Source organism: Pongo abelii, chromosome 3 (genome assembly GCF_028885655.2).
Source record: "Pongo abelii isolate AG06213 chromosome 3, NHGRI_mPonAbe1-v2.0_pri, whole genome shotgun sequence".
NCBI classification, from domain to species: Eukaryota; Metazoa; Chordata; class Mammalia; order Primates; family Hominidae; genus Pongo; species Pongo abelii.
In genome coordinates this window covers 8,327,755-8,350,703 of record NC_071988.2, presented here as the reverse complement: position 1 = coordinate 8,350,703, position 22,949 = coordinate 8,327,755, and the positions used below count along the sequence as shown (strand labels likewise).

The window sequence follows — 22,949 nt, the reverse complement described above, 5'->3', positions numbered from 1 at the left end:
GCAGAACCAACTAGATTTCCTTCCTGGGCTTTATGGATAAGAGCTAGAGAAAGCAGCTCTATCCCTGGATTTTCCAGTTATATGAGCTAAGGCATTCCCACTTTGTTCAGGTTAATTTACATTAGGTTACTATTACGTGCAACGAAAAGAACTCGGACTCATGTAGGCACCTGCATACCTTTTCTTATTTCATCTAACAACTTTATAAGGTTGCCATTACTCACTCTATTTTAGCCATAAGGTAACTGAAATTAAGTGGCTTCCCCAAGTTCATATAACAGATAAGACACATCCAAATCCAAGTCTTTCTGCCCCAAGTCTTTCCATTCAGTATTCAGTATTCAGAATTAACTCAAGAAGAAGAAATTCACTGCCATTCAGAAACCAAAGAAATTCTGGTTTAAAAATTATAGGAGGATGTAGTGGGCAGGGGGAAAGCAGCATTAAACCAGGTCAAAGGACCTGGCTTCTACTTATGGCTCTGTCCTATGACCTCAACTGCTATGATTTTGGGCAAGTAATTTCATTTATTTGGGTGTTAGTTTTCTTATCTATTAACAAAATGAACACAAGGTCCTTTTGAGTGAAAGAAAAAAAACCACAAACAAACAAACAAACATGGGTCTGCTTTAAGCATACAGATTCTACTGTTACTATATGTCAAGTAGATTTCAACTTGAATGTCAACCCTAATAACAGGTAATGGCTCCTGGGGTACAATGTTGCAAAGGATTCTGAGCTATAGGGATCCACTAAGAAATTAGCATTGGCTTCCATGATCACAAGGAAGAAAAGAAAGTAACAGCTGCATATCTGTCACACATCTGCCATCACTGAAAGAGTTTCACCTTGGCAAAGAAATGTTACCGTCTTTTACAAATGCAGACAGTACTTCCGCACCACCGCTGATTCATCAGTACCTGCTCAGGATTTTCACTCATTCCTCAAGCACTTAACTAAAGCAAGGAATGAAACTTCAAGAAAACTAAGTGGTTTGGAAAATATAGCTTGGTGCCACTAAAGAAAATATGTCTAAATGGCCTACATGAGGAGAGGGGAGGTAGTTTAGGGGAACAATAATAATCAGTCTGGTTTCTTAAAATACATACATATAGACTATGTAAGTAGGGTAACTCAGAAGCTACCCTACTTAGCTTGTGAGTTAAGTAGGGTATTATCATGTCCACTTTATAGAAATGGAAAATGAGAGTCAGAGTTGCCCAAGTTCACCCATTTCTAAGTAGCAGAAGCGAGATTTGAACCCAAGGCCCAGGTCTCTTTCCAATCCCACCATCCTCACTAGTCCCACACTTCAAATGAGTTAACTAATCAAATTCCCATTGCAGAGTGACATATTCATTATTATTTGGAGTTGTTTGAATAATATAAGTTCCTCCCCCAAATAATCTGAAAAGTCGTTACTCTCCATTTGTAATTTAATGGGTAGACATGCATTTGAGTATATATAAATTTAGTAAAATTGAGCATAAAAGTTAAATGTTTAAAAGAATGATGCAGAAGCAATCAGCCTATTGTTGGAAGGTAGGGGAGGAAGATTTAGTGTCAATGCAATTTTATTCAACTTAATATAACCTCTACAACAATTCAGTGAGAAGGAAATCTGGCATCAGGCATATATTTGAGGAATGGAATGGAAGAATAGAAATTGAACCAGATAAAACGCATCCTAGAAGCAACAGCAAATGCTTCAAGAAGGCACTTACCAAAAGGCATACTATAACTTATTACATTTCATTAAGTCTGACAATCAGGGCTAAACCTGAATTAGAATATGTGCTTCTGGTATTTACCAGACTTTTCTGTATAAGGAATCCAGGCCAAACAAAATAACAGCTAAATTTTTGACACATCTAATTGTAGTAAAAGCACAGGACATCCATCACTAGCTCTTCTAGTTAAACTTCCCATAAGAGAAGATGGGGAGTGGGGAACGGTTGCAAGAACAGGAGATAATACACAAAGCAATGACAACACAAAATCAAAATTGCTTAAAAGAATGTATGTTTCCTCTACGTCAGGGGGACAGTGTCCCTGAACAACACAGCCCATGTACTCACTTAAGGTGATGTGACACCTACTCACATCGATACATAGCAGAATTGGAAGTTTCATCGTCATGCGGTCCAACCCTGTGACATATGCACAAAGCTTTTCTCAAACATCTCTGAAAAGCAGTCATCACTCTGTTCAATTACTTCCAGTGACAGGGAACTCAGCATCCTACGGGACTGTTACTGTCCCTGCGGCCCATTAACTCAAAAGTCTAAAACACATTTTCACCACTCAGGGAGAGGTGGAAGTGATCACAGGGCTCTCCCTTTAAAGGGCTTGCCAACCCAACTGTGCCTCTTGTCTCTACCATTCCCAAATCCCCCCTTTCCCTGAGCAGGACTCAAAATTAGCACAGTGTTAATAAATCAGTGGTTTCAGAGTTAGAAGGGACCCTTAAAAAGCCAATACTGTGATATTCATACCACAGTTCTACAAAAGGAACCTCAGGAAGTGCTTGGGCCAAACTGGGAGGGAGAGTGTCCTGTTTCTCTTCCTCTTATTTCAACCTAGGAAGCTCCCACTTTAATTTGTTATATATAGAGGACCAAGGTAGTTTTTTAAAAGGAGGAGGAGAAAAAAAGGACCATTTACAGGTAAATAAACTGAGGTCTTAAAACTGGCTTAATGAAATCATATAGCTAATAGTTTCAGGGTTCAGACAACAACCTGGTCTCTTGGCTCCTTCTCTGGTGCTTTCTCTACCATATAACATCTGACCGTCTACAGGACAAAATTCAAACTCTGCAATGATATACAAAGCCCTTTAAGATCTCCCCGTCCAATTTTTATGAGAGTCCCACATTCCAGTCTCACTCAAATGTTTATTGAACCAACTTATGTCAGACTGTTACCTACCTCCACAGCTTAGCGCATACTATTCTCTTAGCCTGAGATGTCCTTCTGCACTGGAACCAACTAATCCTCTTTCAAGATTTGTTTTAGGCATCATCGCCTCTATAAAGCCTTTTCTGATCCTCAGGTAGAACTGACCACATTCTCTTTGTGCCCTACACAACACTTGCAAGGCTTTATGGCACTTGTTTTATGTCTATGTCCGTCTACTCCACCACTGCTTTTACATCATATTACTCTAACACGAGGCTGGTCAGAAAGTAGGTGCTTCATAGAGGGTCATCAATAGGGTGAGTGTATTCATCTGGTCCAATCCCCTTTCTAATGTTTAAGTATCCTCTGCTAACTGTCATTAATGCATGCATGCATGCATACATTCATTCAAAAATATCTGAGTGTCTATACGGTGCCAAGTGTATGCCAAGCAGAGTAGGACTTACTGTGAAATTAATGAGGCTTAGGCTTTAGGGTCCCTCTCTTCAATCTTCCAAAGCTCTGAATCTTTCTTGGTGATTTTTATTTCTTGAAGAGGGCAGACAGAACTATATAAGCTTTAGGCCCCACAAAACCTAGATACTTCCTTGGTGTCACGAACACAAAAGGAAACAAGACAAATAGCTCTCCCCTTATGGAGTTTTCTGTTTAATGGGAAAGACAGCCATTTGTTCATTCACTCATTCAACAAACATTTACTAAGCAATACTATGAGTCATGCATTCTGAGATGAAAACAACACTGTCCCTGCCCTTAAGGAAAAGGTTCCTGTTCCCAGGGAGATGAAGGGACACCTGCTCTGATCAGGGAACAGAAAGTAGCTGAGGTGACTGTAACACTGTTTGCGAAAGATTACGCTAAACCCGTCTCAAGAGGAACTGAGTCCTACTTATTGCAGAGACAAAGGGAAGAAAGAGTTCGGCTGAATACGGTTTTTAATCTCAACCGGGGGTGGGAGGCAGACAAGTAAATAGAACAGGCAAATATGGTGTGGTCAGTGCTGCAACAGGAAGCGAAGTACTGTCAGGAGGTTTCCCCTGAGTGCAAGTCTGTGGTGACGGCGAACCCATGACCTCACAAAGCCGCCCATGCACTTTCCAGATAGAGATTTCTGAGGATCTCCTTTCTGGTTCCCCAACCCCCGCCGCCGCAGGAGAAATTTGTTCCCCAATATGCATCTCCCTTCCTCAAAATAAGGCTGTTCCTTCCCCAAAAAGCTGTAGGGTCTCTGAGGCCAACTCTCCCGTCCCCCTTAGGGCCACCCCCTTCACACAATGCTTACGGGACGGGGTCTGGTTTGGGGCCCGGGGTCCCTGTCGCAGGACTGCCCCCTCCTCAACCCGCCGTTTCCATAGCAACCAGCTCACCACTTCGCGTGCCCGGCTGGAGAAGTCGCCCTTGGGCCGGGGGCTCCGGCGGAACAGCTCATCCCGGCTGCCATCGACCCCGCCACCCACCGCCACTCCCAGCGCCTTGTTCCGCGTCTTCACGGTCTTGACGCTGGCCCGGAATAGCAGCGTGATGTCCACCGCCATAGCGACCCGCACCCGCAGCCGCACACTGGGCCCGCCCACGTAAGCAGCCGGCGACCGCGGCGCGAACCCGGCCGCTGGAGGACTGGTCCTGCCTCGCACGCCTCCCCCAGGCAACGGCGACGCGAGAAGAAAGGTTCCGGCCTGGGCCCTGCTACCGCGGTGGGAGGAAAAAGGTTCCGGCCTCAGCCGGCGCACCTGGCGGAAGAGGAACCTCGCGAAGCGCTGTCGGGCACCGGTTTCTCCCAGCAAAGCTTGGAGGGTTTAGCTGCGGAGAGAGCTCAGCGAGCTCTCCTGTGCCTGTTTGGGGCGTGTGGGCTCCGGGAGCGTGAGGACCGGGAAGCTGGGAGGCTCCTTCCCTTCTGGTGGCTCCCTCACTGAGACCGGGCGGTTTGGTTGCGGGGGACGTGGAGGCGAGCCACCCTTGACCTTTGCAAGGACTCACCTTGAGCAGGATAGAGGCACGTGAACGGTGACCCTCGGGGTGCAATAAATGCTGAGACAGAGCAGGTGTGCAAGGCACAGAGCTAGAGGCCAGAGGCTTTTCTTCTCCAACCTTCAGTCACCTCTTTGTAAAGTGAAGCCAGCATCCTCCTCGGAGTTTACTGTGAAAATTAAGTGAGCTGACGCGTGCTGTGTTTTGATGTTGCTTGGCTCCTAGTAAGTGGCCAATAAACGGTAGTAATCGTTAATAATGTTATTATTATAATCACTCTTATTTGTGGTAAAGGAAGAGGCTCTAGAGAAAAGGCGTCACCTGTGCAGAGATTTGAAAGATGACTAGGAACTTTAGATGGAGACAAAGGTGAAAGAGTGGCCCTAATGCCGCTGGATTCTGTTCATCCTTCATACATAGTTTTTAATTGTACCGTCTTGAGCCATAGCTATTAAAATTGACAACTCAATCAATGAGTTTCTTCTGCATTTTAGGTTCATGTTCTGTTTTGTGTTGTTTTTTGAGACGGGGGTCTACTATGTTGCCCAGGCTGGATTGCAGTGGCTATTCAGAGGCGCCATCCTAGCTCACTACAGACTGGAACGCCAGGGCTCAAACGATCCTCCCGGGCTCAGCCTCCTGAGTAGCTGGGACTATAGGCACGTGCAACCGTGCCTGGCCTATGGTTCAGTTTTAATTCAAAATCTCATTGATTTCTTCGAGATTTCTTTTTTCATAAAGAGGATGCACAAGTAGAATATATATTAAAACAGGGTTTTAATGGTCATCAAGATAAAATTTTCACAATACTAAGATGTTATTTGCCTTTTCACTCTGATTTTCTCATGAGTTGCATACAGTTGAGTTTGCTAGAGACTATGATATTGTAACGGAATAAATGCAGAACAGCTGTTTTCTATTAAGCCAGACTCCAAAAACAGACTTTCAAAAACATCAAAAGTTTTTGTTTTGATTTCTCATATAGTAAATGTCGATAATGTCAATATAAACAAAAATTGTTTAGCGCCCTTAATAACTTTTAAGTGTGCAAAAGAGTTGGGACCAAAAGTTTGAGAACCACTGTGTTAAAGAAATAAAGTTTATCAGAAATAGATGTCAAGAAAGTATATATTTACCAGAAAGGAGGAAGGAAAAGATTTTTTTTTTCTTTGAGGCGGAGTCTTGCTCTGTCTCCCAGGCTGGAGTGCAGTGGCGCGATCTCGGCTCACTGCAAGCTCCGCCTACCAGGTTCACGCCATTCTCCTGCCTCAGCCTCCCGAGTAGCTGGGACTACAGGCGCCCACCGCCACGCCTGGCTAATTCTTTTGTATTTTTAGTAGAGATGGGGTTTCACCGTGTTAGCCAGGATGGTCTCGATCTCCTGACCTCGTGATCCGCCCACCTCAGCCTCCCAAAGTGCTGGGATTACAGGCGTGAGCCACCGCGCCCGGCCAGGAAAAGATTATTTAAACCCAAAGTGTAGCCACTTCTTGCAGTTTAAGGAAAATAAGTTTCCATACAGCTTTCTTCCACCTACTGAGGAAAAGAGAAAGAAATTACAAAATCTCTGCCAATGATTCTATCTTGCATAAATGGCCTTTTGTTTAATCCAGACATTAATCAGTTTTTGGCCATGCAAAGTTAAGCCTGGGGCAGAGTAGAAGGAAAGAGAGATTGCCCTGCATAATACAGTGAGGGGGATTTAATTGCGGGGAAGAAAAGAGAAGCCAGAACCCAGGGAAGGGGCTGGGAAAGTACAAAGTAGGTAACTGGGAAGGATCTTTAAGTGGGAGGGAGGCTGAACTATACCAAGCCTTCAGTGAGTGGTGCCTTGTGTAAACGGTGTGTTTGGTGCAGTTGAATATTTTGGGTAGAAGGGTAGGGACAAAGATCTAAGTTTTCTGTCTGGATTTGCAAGAGCAGAGAAGATTGTGGTGGATATAAGACCCAAGTGAGCTCAAAACATCAGGCTGTAAATCCACAAGTGACCACAAGTACATAAAATTCCTAAATAAGTCACAAAGATCTTGAGGAGGCTGCTGAACTTTCCACAGACCATGGGATATGGGGTTGTGCTTTTTACATTTTGTGTTTACTCTTTAATTTCAAAGAGCAAAGTGACTTCAGTTGACAGTTGACTAATATTAAGCCCCATAAAGCTGAGAGGGGATGTGGGTTAAAAGGATGAGCAGAAATGTTGTGAGAGTATACTACTGCAGCTCCAGGGCTCAAACGATCCTCCCGGCTCAGCCTCCTGACTATCTGGGACTATAGGTGTGTGCCACCATGCCTGGCCTGTTGGATGTAGTAGACAGCTGCCGAGTTGGATGTAGTACACAAATTTTGTTTTCTTTATGCATTCAGCAAACATTCAGTGGGCCAGACACTGTTCTGAAAAATACACAGTCGACTCTTGAACAACACAGGCTTGAACTGCATGCGGCCACTAATACTCAGACTTTCTTCTGCCTTTGCCACCCCTAAGACAGCAAGACCAACCCCTCCTGCTCCTCAGCCTACTCGATGTGATGATGGTGAGTATGAAGACCTTTACTTTATGATGATCCACTTCCATTGAATGGATAGTAAATATATTTTCTCTTCCTATGATTTTCTTAATACCATTTTCTTTTCTCTAGCTTACTTTATTGAAAGGATACAGTATCTAATACATATGACATACAAAATATGTGTTAATGTGTTTATGTTATTGATAAGGATTCTGGTCAACAGTAGGCTATTATTAGTTAAGATGTTAGGGAGTCAGAAGTTATACACAAATTTCCAACTGTGAGGGGTGGAGGAGTCATCAAGGATCAACTGTATTGGCACCCCTAAATATAGCTCACTACAGCAGCAACACCTATGCAAGGAGACTAGATGTAGGCTGCCAGTGAAAACCAACGTGTCATTTCTGGGCAGCAAATTTAAGAGCTAATGTATGATTCACCGTGCTCTTTTCCCTCTGCTGTGACAACCCTTAATGTTCCAATGTTCCATCAGCCTGAGTCCTTAAGTAAAGATGACACGGAGCATAGCCAACCAAGGACATTGTATTAGTCAGAGTTCTCTAGAGGGACAGAACTAATAGGATAGATGTATATATAAAGGGGAGCTTATTAAGGAGTATTGACTCACATGATCACAAGGTGAGGTCCCACAATAGGCCATCTGCAAGCTGAGGAGCAAGGAGAGACAGTCCAAGTTCCAAAGCTGAAGAACTTGGAGTCTGATGTTCAGGGCAGGAAGCATCCAGCACAGGAGAAAGATGTAGGCCAGAAGACTAAGCCAGTCTAGTCTTTCCATGTTCTTCTGCCTGCTTTTCTTCTGGCCATGCTGGCAGCTGATTAGATTGTACCCACCTAGATTGAGAGTGGGTCTGCCTTTCCCAGTTCACTGACTCAAACGTTAATCTCCTTTGGCAACACCCTCACAGACACACCCAGGAACAATACTTTGCATCCTTCAATCAAGTTGACACTCAATATTAACCATCGCAGACATGTACTAAGATTGAGAATTGTCCACAGATTTGTGGGTGTTTGTTAACTGCAGCATAATTAGCCTGTCCTGACTGATGACAACCCATATCTAGGTATCTACCAAAACAAGAATATTAGATGTATTCTCCACTGACCGTCATAACAGTATTATTCCTCAGTGAATGAAGCATGGAGAGGAAAGAACAGTTGTGCCCAAACCTAAGCAATGGGAAAGACCAGGCTGGCAGGGTCAGAGTGGCAGAAACCTTGGAAGACTGTGACCATGGCAGGATAGAATTTATAACGCAAGAGGAAAGGCCTTCAAAAACATATACCTTCACATTAGGAAGTAAACTGAATGAAATTCATTGAAAACCATTTTTCCCCCCTCAGGGATTCTGGAAAGGACCCTGACTCTAGGGGTGAGAAGCTCAAAGAAGAAACTTTTGTTCCCAAGAGGAAACCTAGATAAAGAATTCAGGGTGGATTTCTTTTGGTGTTTTTTTTTTTCTTTTTCCTTTCTTTCTTTCTTTTTTTTTTATTTTTTTATTTTTGAGATGGAGTTTTGCTCTTGTTGCCCAGGCTAGAGTACAATGGCGTGATCTCAGCTCACTGCAACCTCCACCTCCTGGGTTCAAGCAATTCTCCTTTTTCAGCCTCCCAAGTAGCTAGGATCACAGACGTCCTCCACCATGCCCAGCTAATTTTTTGGGGGGTGTGTATTTTTAGTAGAGATGGGGTTTCACCATGTTGGCCAGGCTGGCCTTGAACTCCTGACCTCAGGTGCTCCACCCACCTCGGCCTCCCAAAGTGCTGGAATTACAGGCATGAGCCACTGAACTCGGCCCAAGGTGGGTTTCTTCCGGAAGCTCCCCCAGAAGTTTAGCTTTGAAACAGATGTGCAAAAAAAAAGGGAGGGAAAGACAGGAAGCCAACAGGAGGCTGTCGTGGTCCAGCCCTTTGAGGTGTGGCCTTTGTCCCCCCACCGCCCGTTGAAGTAATGTGGTTTGGCTGTGACTCCACCCAAATCTCATCTCAAATTGTGATCAGAATTGTATCCCCATGTGTCAGGAGAGGGACCTGGTGGGAGGTGATTGGATCATGGGGGCAGTTTCCTCCATGCTGTTCTCATGATAGTGAGTGAGTTCTCATGAAATCTGATGGTTTCATAAGGGGCTCTTCCCCCTTCACTCTCTCTTTCCTGCTGCCGTGTGAAGAAGGTGCCTGCTTCCCCTTTGCCTTCTGCCATGATTATAAGTTTATTGAGGCCTCCCCAGCCATGCAGAAGTGTGAGTCAATTAAGCCTCTTTCCTTTATAAATTACCCAGTCTCAGGTAGTATTTTTATAGCAGTGTGAAAATGGACTCATACACAGAGAGTACCTAAAGGAGGGGCTGCCACCACCTCATTCCTACCTGATTCTTGTTCTGGATCCTGAGCCCATTGCCCTGGCCTACTGGCTTGTTTCATCCTACTTTCTGTCTCCTCCCATCCTGTAATGAGCTAAATGTTGGCCCCCCAAAAGATATGTCCACATCCTGATCCCTAGAACCCATGAATCTGACCTTACTAGGAAAAGAAGTCTTTCTAGATGTAGTTAAATTAAAGACCTTGAAATGAAGAAATGATTTTGGATTATCCTGGTGACCCCTAAATCCAATAGCAAATATCTTTAAAAGAGACACACAGAGTGGAAGGCCATGTGAAGACAGAGGCAGATACTGGAGAGATACAGCCACAGGCCCATGAATGCTGATGGCCACCAGAAACCAGAGGAAGCAAGGAAGAATTCTCCTCTAGAGTCTCTGAAGGGAGCGTGGCCCTGCCAACATCTTGATTTTGGACTTTTGTCCTCCAGGACTATAAGAAACAGATTTCTGTTAAATCACAAAGCTTGTGGTCATTTGTTACTGCAACCATAGGAAATTAACGTGTGCCCTAACTCTTTTCCCTGCCCATCCGTCCTCCATTACCTATTCTCTACTTCCTGGGTGTGGCCCTCAGCCCCTGTTTGGGTTCTCAGCCCTGCAGGTAAGCCACCTTCAGTTTCACTGGGTCTGTACCTTTCTTGTGGTTGATAAGTCCTGCAGCTGCCTAGCCTGGTGCTCTTCTTTCCTTCCCCATCTCTTCTTTGATCTCCGCTTGGAGAGTCACAACTGACCAGGCGCCCTGTCCCACAAGGAAAACTAGAGGCCAGAATGACCTGGATCTAGCCAAAAAGCACACCAAAATGGGCTCTTTTCATCAAATGTGCAGCAGAAAGCGTGTCCATGCAACAAATATTTCACTCTCCCTGTGTGACTCAGAGAAGGTAGACATACCCAACTCTTGTTTCCAACTTCTCTATTTAGGAGCTATTTGAATGCAAAAGATAGGGGAGAGCTTGTGTGACAGTTCTGGCAGTGGCTGTGGCATCTGGAGTGTCTGCACCCAAAGAGTTGCCCTTCTCAGTCTAGAAAGACCATTCAGCCAGGCGCAGTGGCTCACGCCTGTAATCCCAGCACTTTGGGAGGCCAAGGCGGGTGGATCACCAGAGGTCAGGCATTCAAGACCAGTCTGGCCAACATCGTGAGACCCCGTCTCTACTAAAAATACAAAAATTAGCAGGTGGGCATGGTGATGCACGCCTGTAGTCCCAGCTACTTAGGAGGCTGAGGCATGTCACTTGAACCTGGGAAGCAGAGGTTGCAGTTGAGCCGAGATCATGCTACTGCACTCCACCCTGGGTGACAAGCAAGACTCTGTCTCAAAAATGAATAAAAGAAGCCCATTCTATTATGAGCAGCTCAAGTAAGTGCAGAGAGAGGAAGGGGACAGTTGCCCACATAGCCAAGTCAGTCCCAGGGATAGTGAACAAGTTGCCTCCAGAACTTCAAGATTAGGAGCCACTGGATAATGAGAGTCAGCACAGGGACAAAACAGGTGCCAAGATGTCAAGGATTCTTCTTTTATCATCCTGAGTCCATGTGACTAAATTTCAAGAGGTCAGGTTAGAAAGAGCAAAGTTGATGGGGCATTACCTGTGGTTTGAACTTCTGCCTGTCATATTTCAGGCAATCACCATGAGGAGCTTGACTTAGGAAATTAAGGAAGACATGTCCTTTTGTTGATTTTCACATGGGAAGACAAAGGTGTGTGTGTGTGTGTGTGTGTGTGGTGAGACACAAGGGTTAAAAACTAACTGGTTCTCAGTTTGTGGTGTTGCCTGCCATCAGCAATGGCCTTGGGGATGACCCCCACTCCTCCCTTCTAGCCCCCAAGAAGACTACAGTTGTCTCTTGCTCCAAGTTAGTCTTCAGGAATACAAAGCCCAGCAAGTGCAGGGGGGCTCAGTGTGACGTGCACACAGTGTGGCACAGCCCAAGAGTCTGGCTTTGGAGGCAGCGATCTCTCAGAATTAAGACCGCCCTGAATTAAGACCACCCTGTCAGCATCCCTTTACTCTGACCATGCAGGATGGTCTTTGGGCTCCACAAATATCCTTGAAGCCAAGAGTCACAATTTGGGTGGGAATCGCAAGCCCAGCCAACAGGCAAAGATGGAGGCCAGAGGGCAGCTGAGCATCCATTGTCACTGGTGTCCACTCCCAGAGCTACTCAGAGGTGGGCACTAGCGAACAAAAGCCGTTAGAAGAGAGAAGGGGACATCACTGCCCTGGTAACCCCCATCCTGTCTTTGGCCTGTAGGCCTCTGCACACTGTAAGCCTAGACCAGCCTCAACTATGTCACACATTGACTTTTTTCCTCTCTGGACAATGGTAGCCTGGAGTATTGTAATACCCATGGAATTTTTATAGGATACCTAAGGTATATTTATCAGATCTCTGAGTTCTTTCCAGTTAAAACAGAAGTCCAGGAAGCAGTTAACAGAGGATGACCAATAGGAAACAAAAACACAACACCACTACAACCTGAGATTCAGAAATGGAAAGACTTGGGTTTGAATTCAACTGCCCTACTCACTAGCTGTGTGACTCTGGGCAAGTTACTTCACCTCTCTGAGCCTCTGTCTAAAAAATGCAGACAAACCCTATTAACCGCTCCTGATTTCTGTGAGTAGGGATTTCCTTTTCACACCTCTCCATGGAAGCAGCCTTAGTCATCTGGTTTTGGGGCAACATTGGCCAGTCTGCATTTTTCAGTTGGTTGAAGCAGTCTACCAGCTGGGGACGTTTGCTGTTTTGCCTTCATCCTTTAACCTGAGCCAGTGGGAGGCAGTGACCTGGCTGAGGACTGTCTTCTGCAGACTCATACATTACCTCAGAGGGAAGCTAAAAACCAGAACACTGCCAGAACTCTCTCTTTCTGCCTCTCTCTTCCTCATCGTCATTATCATCTCCTCAAGTCAGTTTTCTCTGCTTCTCTGTTCCTACGGCTGAACACGAGCCCCACTCAACTCCTACATTTATTAATATATGAGATACCCGTTGATATGGTTTGGCTGTGTCCTCATTCAGATCTCAACTTGAATTGTGTCTCCCAGAATTCCCACATGTTATGGGAGGGACCTAGGAGGAGGTAATTGAATCATGGGGGCTGGTCTTTCCCGTGCTATTCTCATGATAGTGAATAAGTCTCATGAGATCTGATGGGTTTATTAGGGGTTTCCACTTTTGCTTCTTCCTCATTTTCTCTTGCTGCTGCCATGTAAGAAGTCCTTTTCACCTCCCGCCATGATTCTGAGGCCTCCCCAGCCATGTGGAACTGTAAGTCCAATTAAACCTCTTTTTCTTCCCAGTCTTGGGTATGTCTTTATCAGCAGCGTGAAGACAGACTAATACAGTAAATTGGGATCAATAGAGTGGGGCATTACTGAAAAGATACCTGAAAATTTGGAAGCAACTTTGGAACTGGGTAACAGGCAGAGACTGGAACAGTTTAAAGGTCTCAGAAGAAGACAGGAAAGTGTGGGAAAGTTTGGAACTCCCTAGAGATTTGTTGAATGGCTTTGCCCAAAATGCTGATAGTGATATGGACAATAAAATCCAGGCTGAGGTGGTCTCAGATGGAGATGAGAAACTCACTGGGAATTTAAGCAAAGTTGATTCTTGCTATGTCTTAGCAAAGAGACTGGTGGCATTTTGCCACTGCCCTGGAGATTTGTGGAACTTTGGACTTGAGAGAGATGATTTAGGGTATCTGGTGGAAGAAATTTCTAAGCAGCAAAGCATTCAAGATGTGACTTAGGTGCTGTTAAAGGCATTCAGTTTTATAAGAAAAGCAGAGCATAAAACTTTAGAAAATTTGCAGCCTGACTATGTGATAGAAAAGAAAACCCATTTTCTGGGGAGAAATTCAAGCTGGCTGCAGAAATTTGCATAAGTAGTGAGAAGCCCAATGTTAATCCCCAAGATCATGTGGAAAATGTCTCCAGGCCATGTCAGAGACCTTCATGGCAGCCCCTCCCATCACAGGCCTGGAGGCCAAGAAGAAAAAGTGGTTTTGTGGGCTGGGCCCAGGATCCCCATGCTTTGTGCAGCTTAAGGGCTTGGTAGCCTGCACCCCAGCCTCTGAGCCATGGCTGAAAGGGACCAACATATAGCTCAGGCTGTGGCTTCAGAGGGTCGAAGCCTCAAGCCTTGGCAGCTTCCACGTGGTGTTGAGCCTGTGGGTGCACAGAAGTCAAGAAGTGAGGTTTGGGAACCTCCACCTAGATTTCAGAAGATGTATGGAAATGCCTGAATGCCCAGGCAAAAGTTTTCTGTAGGATGGCAGCCCTCATGGAGAACCTCTGCTATGGCAGTGCAGAAGGGAAATGTGGGGTTGGAGTCCCCACACAGAGTCCCTATTGGGGCACTGCCTCGTGGAGCTGTGAGAATAGGGCCACCATTCTCCAGCCCCCAGAATGATTGATCCACCGACAGCTTGCACCAGGCACCTGGAAAAGCCACAGACACTCAATGCCAGCCCGTGAAAGCAGCTGCAAAGCCACAGGGGCAGAGCTGCCTAAGACTGTGGGAACCCACCTCTTGCATTGGTGTGACTTCGATATGAGACCTGGAGTCAAAGGACATCATTTTAGAGCTTTAAAATTTGACTGTCCGCTGGATTTCGGACTTGCATGGGCCCTGTAACCCCTTTGTTTTGGCCAATTTCTCCCATTTGGAATGGCTGTATTTACCCAATACTTGTATCCCCATTGTATTCAGGACGTAAGTAGCTTGTTTTTGATTTTACAGGCTCATAGGTGGAAGGGACTTGCCTTGTCTTAGATGAGACTTTGGACTGTGGACTTTTGTGTTAATGCTGAAATGTGTTAAGGCTTTGAGAAACTGTTGGGAAGGCATGATTGGTTTTGAAATTTGAGAACATGAGATTTGGAGGGGCCAGGGGCAGAATGATATGGTTTGGCTATGTCCCCATTCAAATCTCAACTTGTATCTCCCAAAATTCCCACATGTTGTGTGAGGGACCTAAGAGGAGGTGATTGAATCATGGGGGCTGGTCTTTCCTACACTATTCTCATGATAGTGAATAAGTCTCACGAGATCTGATGGGTTTATCAGGGGTTTCCACTTTTGCTTCTTCCTCGTTTTCTCTTGCTGCCACCATGTAAGAAGTGCCTTTCGCCTCCCGCCATGATTCTGAGGCCTCCCCAACCATGTGGAACTGTAAGTCCAATTAAACCTCTTTCTCTTCCTAGTCTCGGGTATTTCTTTATCAGCAGTGTGAAAATGCACTAAATACACCCCCAGTCACAGAAAGGGTCTAACTTGATGTATCAATCCCAAGTCTCAAGCTGGCCCAGTTTGAGACAGACCTTTCCCTGATCCAGTCAGCTAGGCTTTAGCATCTGAGTAATATGGGTCCAACGTGACTGTCAGGATACACTCTCTGGCTGGGGATTTGTGGGGAGGGGATATGTTAATATTCTATTGCTGCTATAACAAATGATCACATTGTGGCTTAACCAATGCGAATTTGTTATCCTACAGTTATAGAAGTCAGAAGTCTAATGTGGGTTTCACTGGGCTAAAATCAAGGAGCTGGCAGGGCTGTGTTCCATTCTGGAGACTCTGGGGGAGAATCCATTTATTTGCCTTCTCCAACTCCTAGATGCTGCCCACGTTCTTTGGTTCATGGCCCCACCCTCCTTCTCCGAAGCCAGGTATGATGGGTGGAGATCTTCTCAGATCGCATCACTCTGACATTGACTGTCCTGCCTCCCTCTTCCACATTTAAGGACCCCTGTCATGACATTGGGCCCACCCAGATAGTCCAAGATAAGCCCCCTATCTGAAGGCTAGCTGGTCAACATCACAAATTCCATCTGCAACCTCAGTGCCCCTTGCCAAGTGACATACATACACACATACAGGGATTAGGACTTGGACATTTTTGGGGGGCTGTTATTCAGTCTACCACAAGGAGGTAGCTCCAATAAAAAGATGGGGTGATTATGAGCTGGGCAGACACCCCTTTTGTGTCTTCCTGGAAGACAGAGAGATCCACCTACTCTTTTCCATTCCTCAAACAATGTTTGTAGGCCTGCTCTGGTAATACTCCAAGGGTCTACAGAAATTAAGAAAACAGAACCTTTTGCCTTTGAGGATTTAACCCAGTAGGAGACACACCAATATCCAAACACAAGGCAATGTTCTTCTGAAATCTTCTAGTCCTTTCTACCTCTTTTAAGGTACTTATCCCACTCTGCTCACCCCGTTTTAGAGGCGTCAACTCACGACAATGTGATCAACAGTCACCAAAGTTCAAGTCCTCTCTCTCCCCTCCTTCTCCTGGCCCCCAGGTTGGGAAGGGTGCAACTTCTTCCCAGGGCTGACTTCCTCCACCCCAGGAGTTTCATAAAGCACCTCATAAAAACCCATTTACTGGTTTCGCCAACATAATGGCAGAAATAAACCACTTGATACACACTTGGAAATCCCAGAGAACATGTGCATTGTTTTGTTGGCATGGCATCTTGATTTCTAACTTGAATTTCCACCACCTTTGCTTTTTTGACAGTGTCTTCCATGACTAAGATGGCCGAATCCTCCACTTTTTATTGAGTTGGACAGCAAATCACAGAATAAATGCTTTCCCTTGCACTTTAAAAGGATTTAATAGGAAAATATTTTTCCTACATCCTGTTTCAAGGGGAAAATGTGATTTTAAGGGGCATTTTATAGTTCACAACAGGATATTGAAGGGCATTTGGTTTTGCTTAGTTTATTATGACTGTTTCTCCAGCATGAAGTAGTGTTTTTTGTGATTATTTAGATAAGTGTGATTATGGTAGGTAGGCAGCTATCGAATTATGGAAATTTAGGACTGGAAAAGGCCTTAAATATCATCCAGGCCAAACTTCCTCACTTTTCAGATGAGAAAACAAATGACTTGTCCAAGATCACATGTTGAGTTGCAGGGGAAAATGAGATTAGAATCTTTATCTTCCAACTATTTAATGTCCCCCAAACAGTTTTGTGATAAGAGTAGGAGTAAGGAGAGTAGCATTTATTCAAAGAGATCCCTATGTATCTGTAAGCACTTCTGAATATGAGAATTGGAGTAACTAATATGTGTGGATTTGTGTGTATTTCATTCATTCATTCATCCGTTAAGCTAGTCAGTCAGTGAGTCATATTCTAAACATATTCCCAGTGTCTACTCAGTAGGTGGCACGTGCTAGGTGCTGAAAATATAAAAACAAAGCTGAAGTCCCCGCCTTGGAGCAAGTCAAGGAGTAATGGACAGACAAGTGTGTACAGACATAATTATAATTAAACATAAATGTGAATGGAGTTTGTTGTTTTTTCATGGCAGCTTCAAACCATGAAATTAAAAAGCTACTCTGCAGGGACAGGAGATGATCAGCACTCCAGAAATAGAGTTGGAGAGATGCTTTCCTTGTGGTCCATTTCTGGCCATTTCATTATCTCTGTCTTGATGGGACTCTGTGGAGCAGGAACCACCTCTTAGCCTGGCATTGTGGCAAGAGCCTCAGTTCTGTGTGAGACAAACTTGGATTGAAATCCCAGTCACTTATTAGTAATGAGTTCTTTAAAGGTTATTTCCTCATCTACGAATAAAAGATTAAAACGCATCCATCAGGGTTGTTGTACATGTATATTAGTCTGTTCTCCTGCTGCTGATAAAGATATACCCAAGGCTGTGTAATTTATAAAGGAAAAAAAAGACCTTTAATGGACTCACAGTTCCACGTGGCTGGGAAGGCCTCACAATCATGGCAGGAGGCGAAAGGCACATCTTACATGGTGACAGACAAGGAGAGAATGAGAGCTAAGCGAAAGGGGTTTCCACTTATAAAACCATCCGATCTCATGAGACTAATTCACTACCATGAGAACAGTATGGGGGAAACCGCCCCCATGATTCAACTATCTCCACCGGTCCCTCCTACAACTCGTGGGAATTATGGGAGCTGCAATTCAAGATGAGATTTGGGTGGGGACGCATCCAAACCGTATCAATGTGTTAAATGAGATGATCCATATAAAGTGTGTAGCACAGCATCTGGTGTAGTTAGTCATAAAAAATCCAGCCATCATGGCAGTGGGGATGTTAAGGATGAAACTAGACAGAAGAAACTTCAGACTGGCAATGCCAAGGTAGCTGGAGGTGGTGAGAAGTCTTCTTTAGATTTTGGAAGGAAGCTTGGTTCCTTTCAGTCTCCATATCACCCAATGAATGTGTGTTGTTCAAGAGCAAAGGCTGAGACGGTACCTTGGACAAGTGTTTGGAATTAAAGGAAGCACTTAGAAAGTAATCGGCCACATGGTTTGGGTAAATCTCAGAGAATGTTTCTGGGATTTGGAATATTTATTCTGGAGAAGAGAAGATTTAGGGATTGGGTGAAATGAAAGTCCTCAAGCACATGAACCAGTGGTGGAGAGCAGCTGTTCCCTATTTCTGTTTTGGACTGAAGGAGAGGAAATGAGCTTACATTGAAGCATGAGGGATTTAGGCTAAACATGAAGAAGAATTTCCTGGATGTGGGTGTTGTTGGACTTTGGAATGAGTTACCAAGGTGTCTACAATAAGGACAGTATCTCTCTGGCTGCAGATCTTGAAGTGTGGAAGCATTGGCTCCATGCACGAATGTCTACACTCACCCACTCTTTCCAAGTGGGAGAGTCTGTGACATTAATGGGATCATCTAACGTGAGGATATGAGTCTCAGTCAACCCCAAACCACTGTCCAAAACCTTGATCTAGCATAAGAAATGGTTGTGGTAGGAGCTGGATGATTATCTCTGGCAATCTGCAGTTTGACATTCCACAAATACCACGATTGCTTATGTAGGCTACTCCAGCGACCAAACACCTCCCCTCTTTGAAATTTATTAAGAAATTCTCTGCAGGGCTTCTTTCACCAAAAGTGCCTTTAATAGAGCTTGGAATTTCCTCACAATGCATTTATTTTTGTTGATATATTTTTAGGTCTCCATTATTACTTGTCTGCACCTTCCTTTGCTTTGTGGGCATAAGCTATCAATAACCGGGCATTGACCACACTGTGGGGGTTCTCCCCTACCCTCCCATGGAAGCTAAGTCTTTAACTGTTAATTTCAGAAGGTTTTAAGCCAACCACTAGTTTTCATAATTGTACATCAAAAAGGCAGGCAAATTGCAGCAGCTGTAAGTTCAAAGTCAGGACACAAAGGTCTCACTGTGAGCATCACAGCAAATAGTTTTGGGTTCCCCTCACCCCAAAAGTAGCCCATGGTGGGTTAGGTTTTTATTTTTAAATAGATTTAGAGTTGAATAACTAGCCCTTGTAAGGGACTTCAACAAAGAGGCTGTATATTGGCAAATATTAAATATGCCCCTATACACCCCAAATTGTTTTGTCCAAAATGTCTCGTTTACTATAATTTCATTGATAAAGCCCCTGATTGTAGCCCAGGGACTTTCACATATTGGCTGCCTCCTGTTGGACCCACAGGCCTCTATTGGTGACTCCAAATCAGCCCTACGTGGCCCTCGATCCCCTCCTGTAGAGGGATTGGGTGATGGTATCTATAAACCAACAGAATAGCTCTTTTCCAGTAAATCCCCCACAGAGTCCAGAAAAATATGCAAGCAGTCCTTTTACTTCAAGTTTCTACCCACACAGGGTCAACAGAGGGAGGAGAGGCAGAGGCAGCTGCCCTAGAAGCAGCCATCATCCCAGTCCCATAGCCAGCAGGAAATCTTAGCCCTCTTTTCCTTACACACAGCCATGGCTGCTCTTCTAGTTAGCACTGAAATCTCTTCCCTGAAGAGCTTCTTTCTCTTCCTCCCTTCTTCCTTCCTCCGCTTCTTGGTCCACTGAAGTCCCTGGAGATCCCCTGGGTCCTGTCCTCTTTGAGTTGTCATTGTCTTTGCTTCTGTTGCTCATGCCAGGGCTAAAGGAAATTTGCTGCGCCCCCCTAGGTACTGTTGTCAGGGTGGACTCTGGGTCAGAGTCAGACCTTTCATTGGTGTGCTTCAAGTCTAAGCTTTGCAAGCTCCTTCTCTATGTTACATCTGCCTCCTTCCTCTTTAGTTTGTCTTTTATTTGTCCTAGCCTTGAGGAGTGAAGGCTCCAGGAAATTGAGGATGGGAATATAGTGGAAAATCCATCCCCCACAGGAAAATATTCTGAAATTTCGGGCTTGGGTGACAGGCTGTCATTGATAGAGATAGATAATGATGAAAGTGATGATAATGATAGCCAATCCTATGTAGCACTCATTAAGTACCAAGCACTATTAAGTGCTTGAGGGAGAATAAATCATACAATCCTATGTGGCTCATATTCTTGTCATATGCATTTTGTTGATATATAAAAAAAAATCAAGGCACAGAATGGTTAAGACACATACCTGAGGTCATACAGCTAGTAAGTTGCAGAGCAAGAATGGAACCTAAGGCCAGGAGCAGTGTCTCACGCCTGTAATCCCAGCACTTTGGGAGGCTGAGGCACCTGGAGCACAAGGTCAGAAGTTCGAAACCAGCCTGGCCAACATAGTGAAACCTCATCTCTACTAAAAACACAAAAAGTAAAATTAGCCGGGCATGGTGGCACACGCCTGTAGTCCCAGCTACTCAGGAGCCTGAGGCAGGAGAATCACTTGAACGTGGGAGGCGGACGTTGCAGTGAGCCGAGATCGCGCCACTGCACTCCAGCTTAGGCATCAGAGCAAGACTTTGTCTCAAAAAAGAAAAAAAATGGAACCCAAAAGGCTGGGCATGGTGGCTCACACCTGTAATCTCAGCACTTTGGGAGGCTGAGGCAGGTGGATTGCTTTAGGTCAGGAGTTCAAGACCAGCCTGACCAACATAGGGAAACCCCGTCTCTACTAATAATACAAAAATTAGCTGGGCATGATGGCAGGCACCTGTAATCTCAGCTACTTGGGAGGCTGAGGCCGGTGAATTGCTTGAACCTGAGAGGTGGAGGTTGCAAATTACTTGAACCCGGGAGGGGGAGGTTGCAGTGAGCTGAGATCGCGCCATTGAACTCCAGCCTGGGTGACAGAGCAAGACTGTCTCAAAACAAAACAACAACAACAACAAAGAATGGAACCCAGGCAACTCAGCCCCAAAGTCTCAGGAAGAGTCATCAGGCCACAAGTGTGTGTGGACCAGCCAGGTGGAAAAGTAGAGCGGCAGGGGCAGGGACTCTGGCTTTGAGGCCAAGTGTGACCTGGAGAAGGAGCTTAGGGAGTCGTCTCACCCTCTGGGCTCCTGGCCCCACTGGGCTGCTCCTGCAGCTCTGCCTTGCTGGCTGAATCAACATCTTTTCTCCATTTCAGTTTCATTCCCTCTTGCCCACACATCTTACTTATTAAAGCCACTCAATCCCACCCCAGGCATCTCCAGGCTTAGTTTATACTTCCTGCCCTCAAAGTTACTCCTGGTGCCAGGATCTCCGCCTCACCATTCTTCTCCTGCCCGCCCATCCTCAAGGTTCACATTGACACGCAGCATCCCTAGGAGGAATTTGGCCGAGACTGGAAAAGCAGGGGCAATGCCGCCTCCTAGGGAAGGAGCATTTTTCACAAGGCGGTTTTTTCCCTCCATCCTGCTCTGCCCCATCTCTGCTCCAGCTCCTAGAGCAGGAAAATGCAACAGCCTCATTTAGAGAATTTACATAAAATAGTTTCCAAATTTATTAAGGAAGCAGACAGCGAAAGGAAACCCACAATTAAAGAGGCTTTGCACGCATTTGCTATCTTTCCACTGGCTGAAGTATATCATCTTCCTGAATTAATGAGGTCTGGGCAAAAACTGTAGCACAAAAGTATGCTTTGCTTTCAAGGCTTCAGGGCCTTTATCATCCTGGGTGGGGCAGGCAGCAGGGGTGGAATTGGCAGGGAAGAGTTAGAGGCCAATCTGTCTTTTTAAGGATGTGTTGCCAGACTGAAATGGACAGGCTGGTACTGTAGGTACAGCCTTTTCTCTGTAAAAAGGGGAAGCGCTTTATATTTGGGGACACCCCAGTTTGTTCATTCAGCAAATCTTTTTAAAGAAATTTTTTTAGAGACAGGGTCTCACTCTGTCACCCAGGCTGGAGTGCAGTGGTATGATCGTAGCTCACTGTAACCTTGAACTCCTGGGCTCAAGTGATCCCCTTACCTCTGCCTCCCAAAACACCAGGATTACAGGCAGGGGAAGGAGCATGTGTTTGTATGTAACTAAGTATCCATCTATTGATTTTACTGTCATGTCTTTATCATTTGCCGTTAACCCTTTATCCAGCCATCCACTTAACACATACTTTTTTGTTCTCAAAGTCATTCGAAGCAGGTTGCCAGAGATCTGGACCCAAGAGCAGCTGGGAAGGGAAGGGGTTGGGCAGGTTACCGGAGATGCCCAAGATGAGCTTCACTGAAGCCACATGCCACTGTCCCCTTAGTAGCTTGTGATGCAGAGAGAGCCTGGCTTTGGAGTCAGACAGCACTGGGTTTGAATTCTGACTCATTTTGTTACCACCATCGGCTAATTCCTTTATCTTATTTCTTGTTTATCTTAAGAACGGAATCACACTTAACCACAAGGGTGTTGGTGGATTAACTAGTAATGTTAGTAATGTGCGTATGATATAATATCTCTCATCGAGGTAGACAGCACATATTTTATTCATTCTCTAAGTATTTATTGAGCACCTACTATGTGTCAGGCATCGCCCTACCTGCAGGAACTGTAATAGAAACTAGGATAGCCCTGTCCTCATTGAAATTTTTTCAAGTAATTTCAAATTTTTTTCCAGTACTTTTGCTAGTTAAAACCCTACACAAAGTACAAGATCAATGTACAATTTGTATAAACTTTGAAGAGCAAAGCAAATAAAAGAGAGATTATCAAGAGCCAGAATTTCAGGGACAGATGCTCATATGATTTCATTATAAAAAGAAAATAACATGGAAAGGAGGCACGCAGAAAGTAACAAGAGGTTTTGTTGTCTGTTTTTTGTTTTTTAGAAAACCTATAAGCTGTTTGTAGAAAAGAAAAAGTAAATATGACCTGAGGTTTCAGCTTCAGGCATAATAGCCCAGACATTTTTGAAACCCACAAGGGTAGTTTTTACTTCTTCAGAATGTCTTTTTTTTTTTTTTCTCCCGACAGCCTGGCTTCCTTTTCCCTTCAATGGAA

The 22,949-nt window shown here is 44.8% G+C and overlaps 1 protein-coding gene and 1 long non-coding RNA gene across 8 annotated transcripts in view; one reads left to right on the top strand and one right to left on the bottom strand.

The window, feature by feature from the left end:
• The window catches only part of STX18 (syntaxin 18), a 123,056-nt gene extending 118,504 nt beyond the window's left edge, over positions 1-4,552 (bottom strand). For 2 of the 3 annotated variants that reach the window (XM_024245685.3, XM_024245682.3), the window contains exon 1: positions 4,287-4,454. In XM_024245685.3, coding sequence (XP_024101453.2) covers positions 4,287-4,454 — 168 coding nt within the window. 3 annotated transcript variants of the gene reach the window in all.
• Positions 4,553-4,905: 353 nt separating this feature from the next.
• The window catches only part of LOC129058905 (uncharacterized), a 107,071-nt gene continuing 89,027 nt past the window's right edge, over positions 4,906-22,949 (top strand). Inside the window, exons 1-3 of one of the 5 annotated variants that reach the window (XR_010139596.1) lie at positions 4,906-5,111; positions 7,252-7,421; positions 16,335-22,877. This is a non-coding gene — a long non-coding RNA (uncharacterized LOC129058905). The other 4 variants (XR_010139598.1, XR_010139597.1, XR_010139595.1 and 1 more) reach the window with 4 other exon arrangements.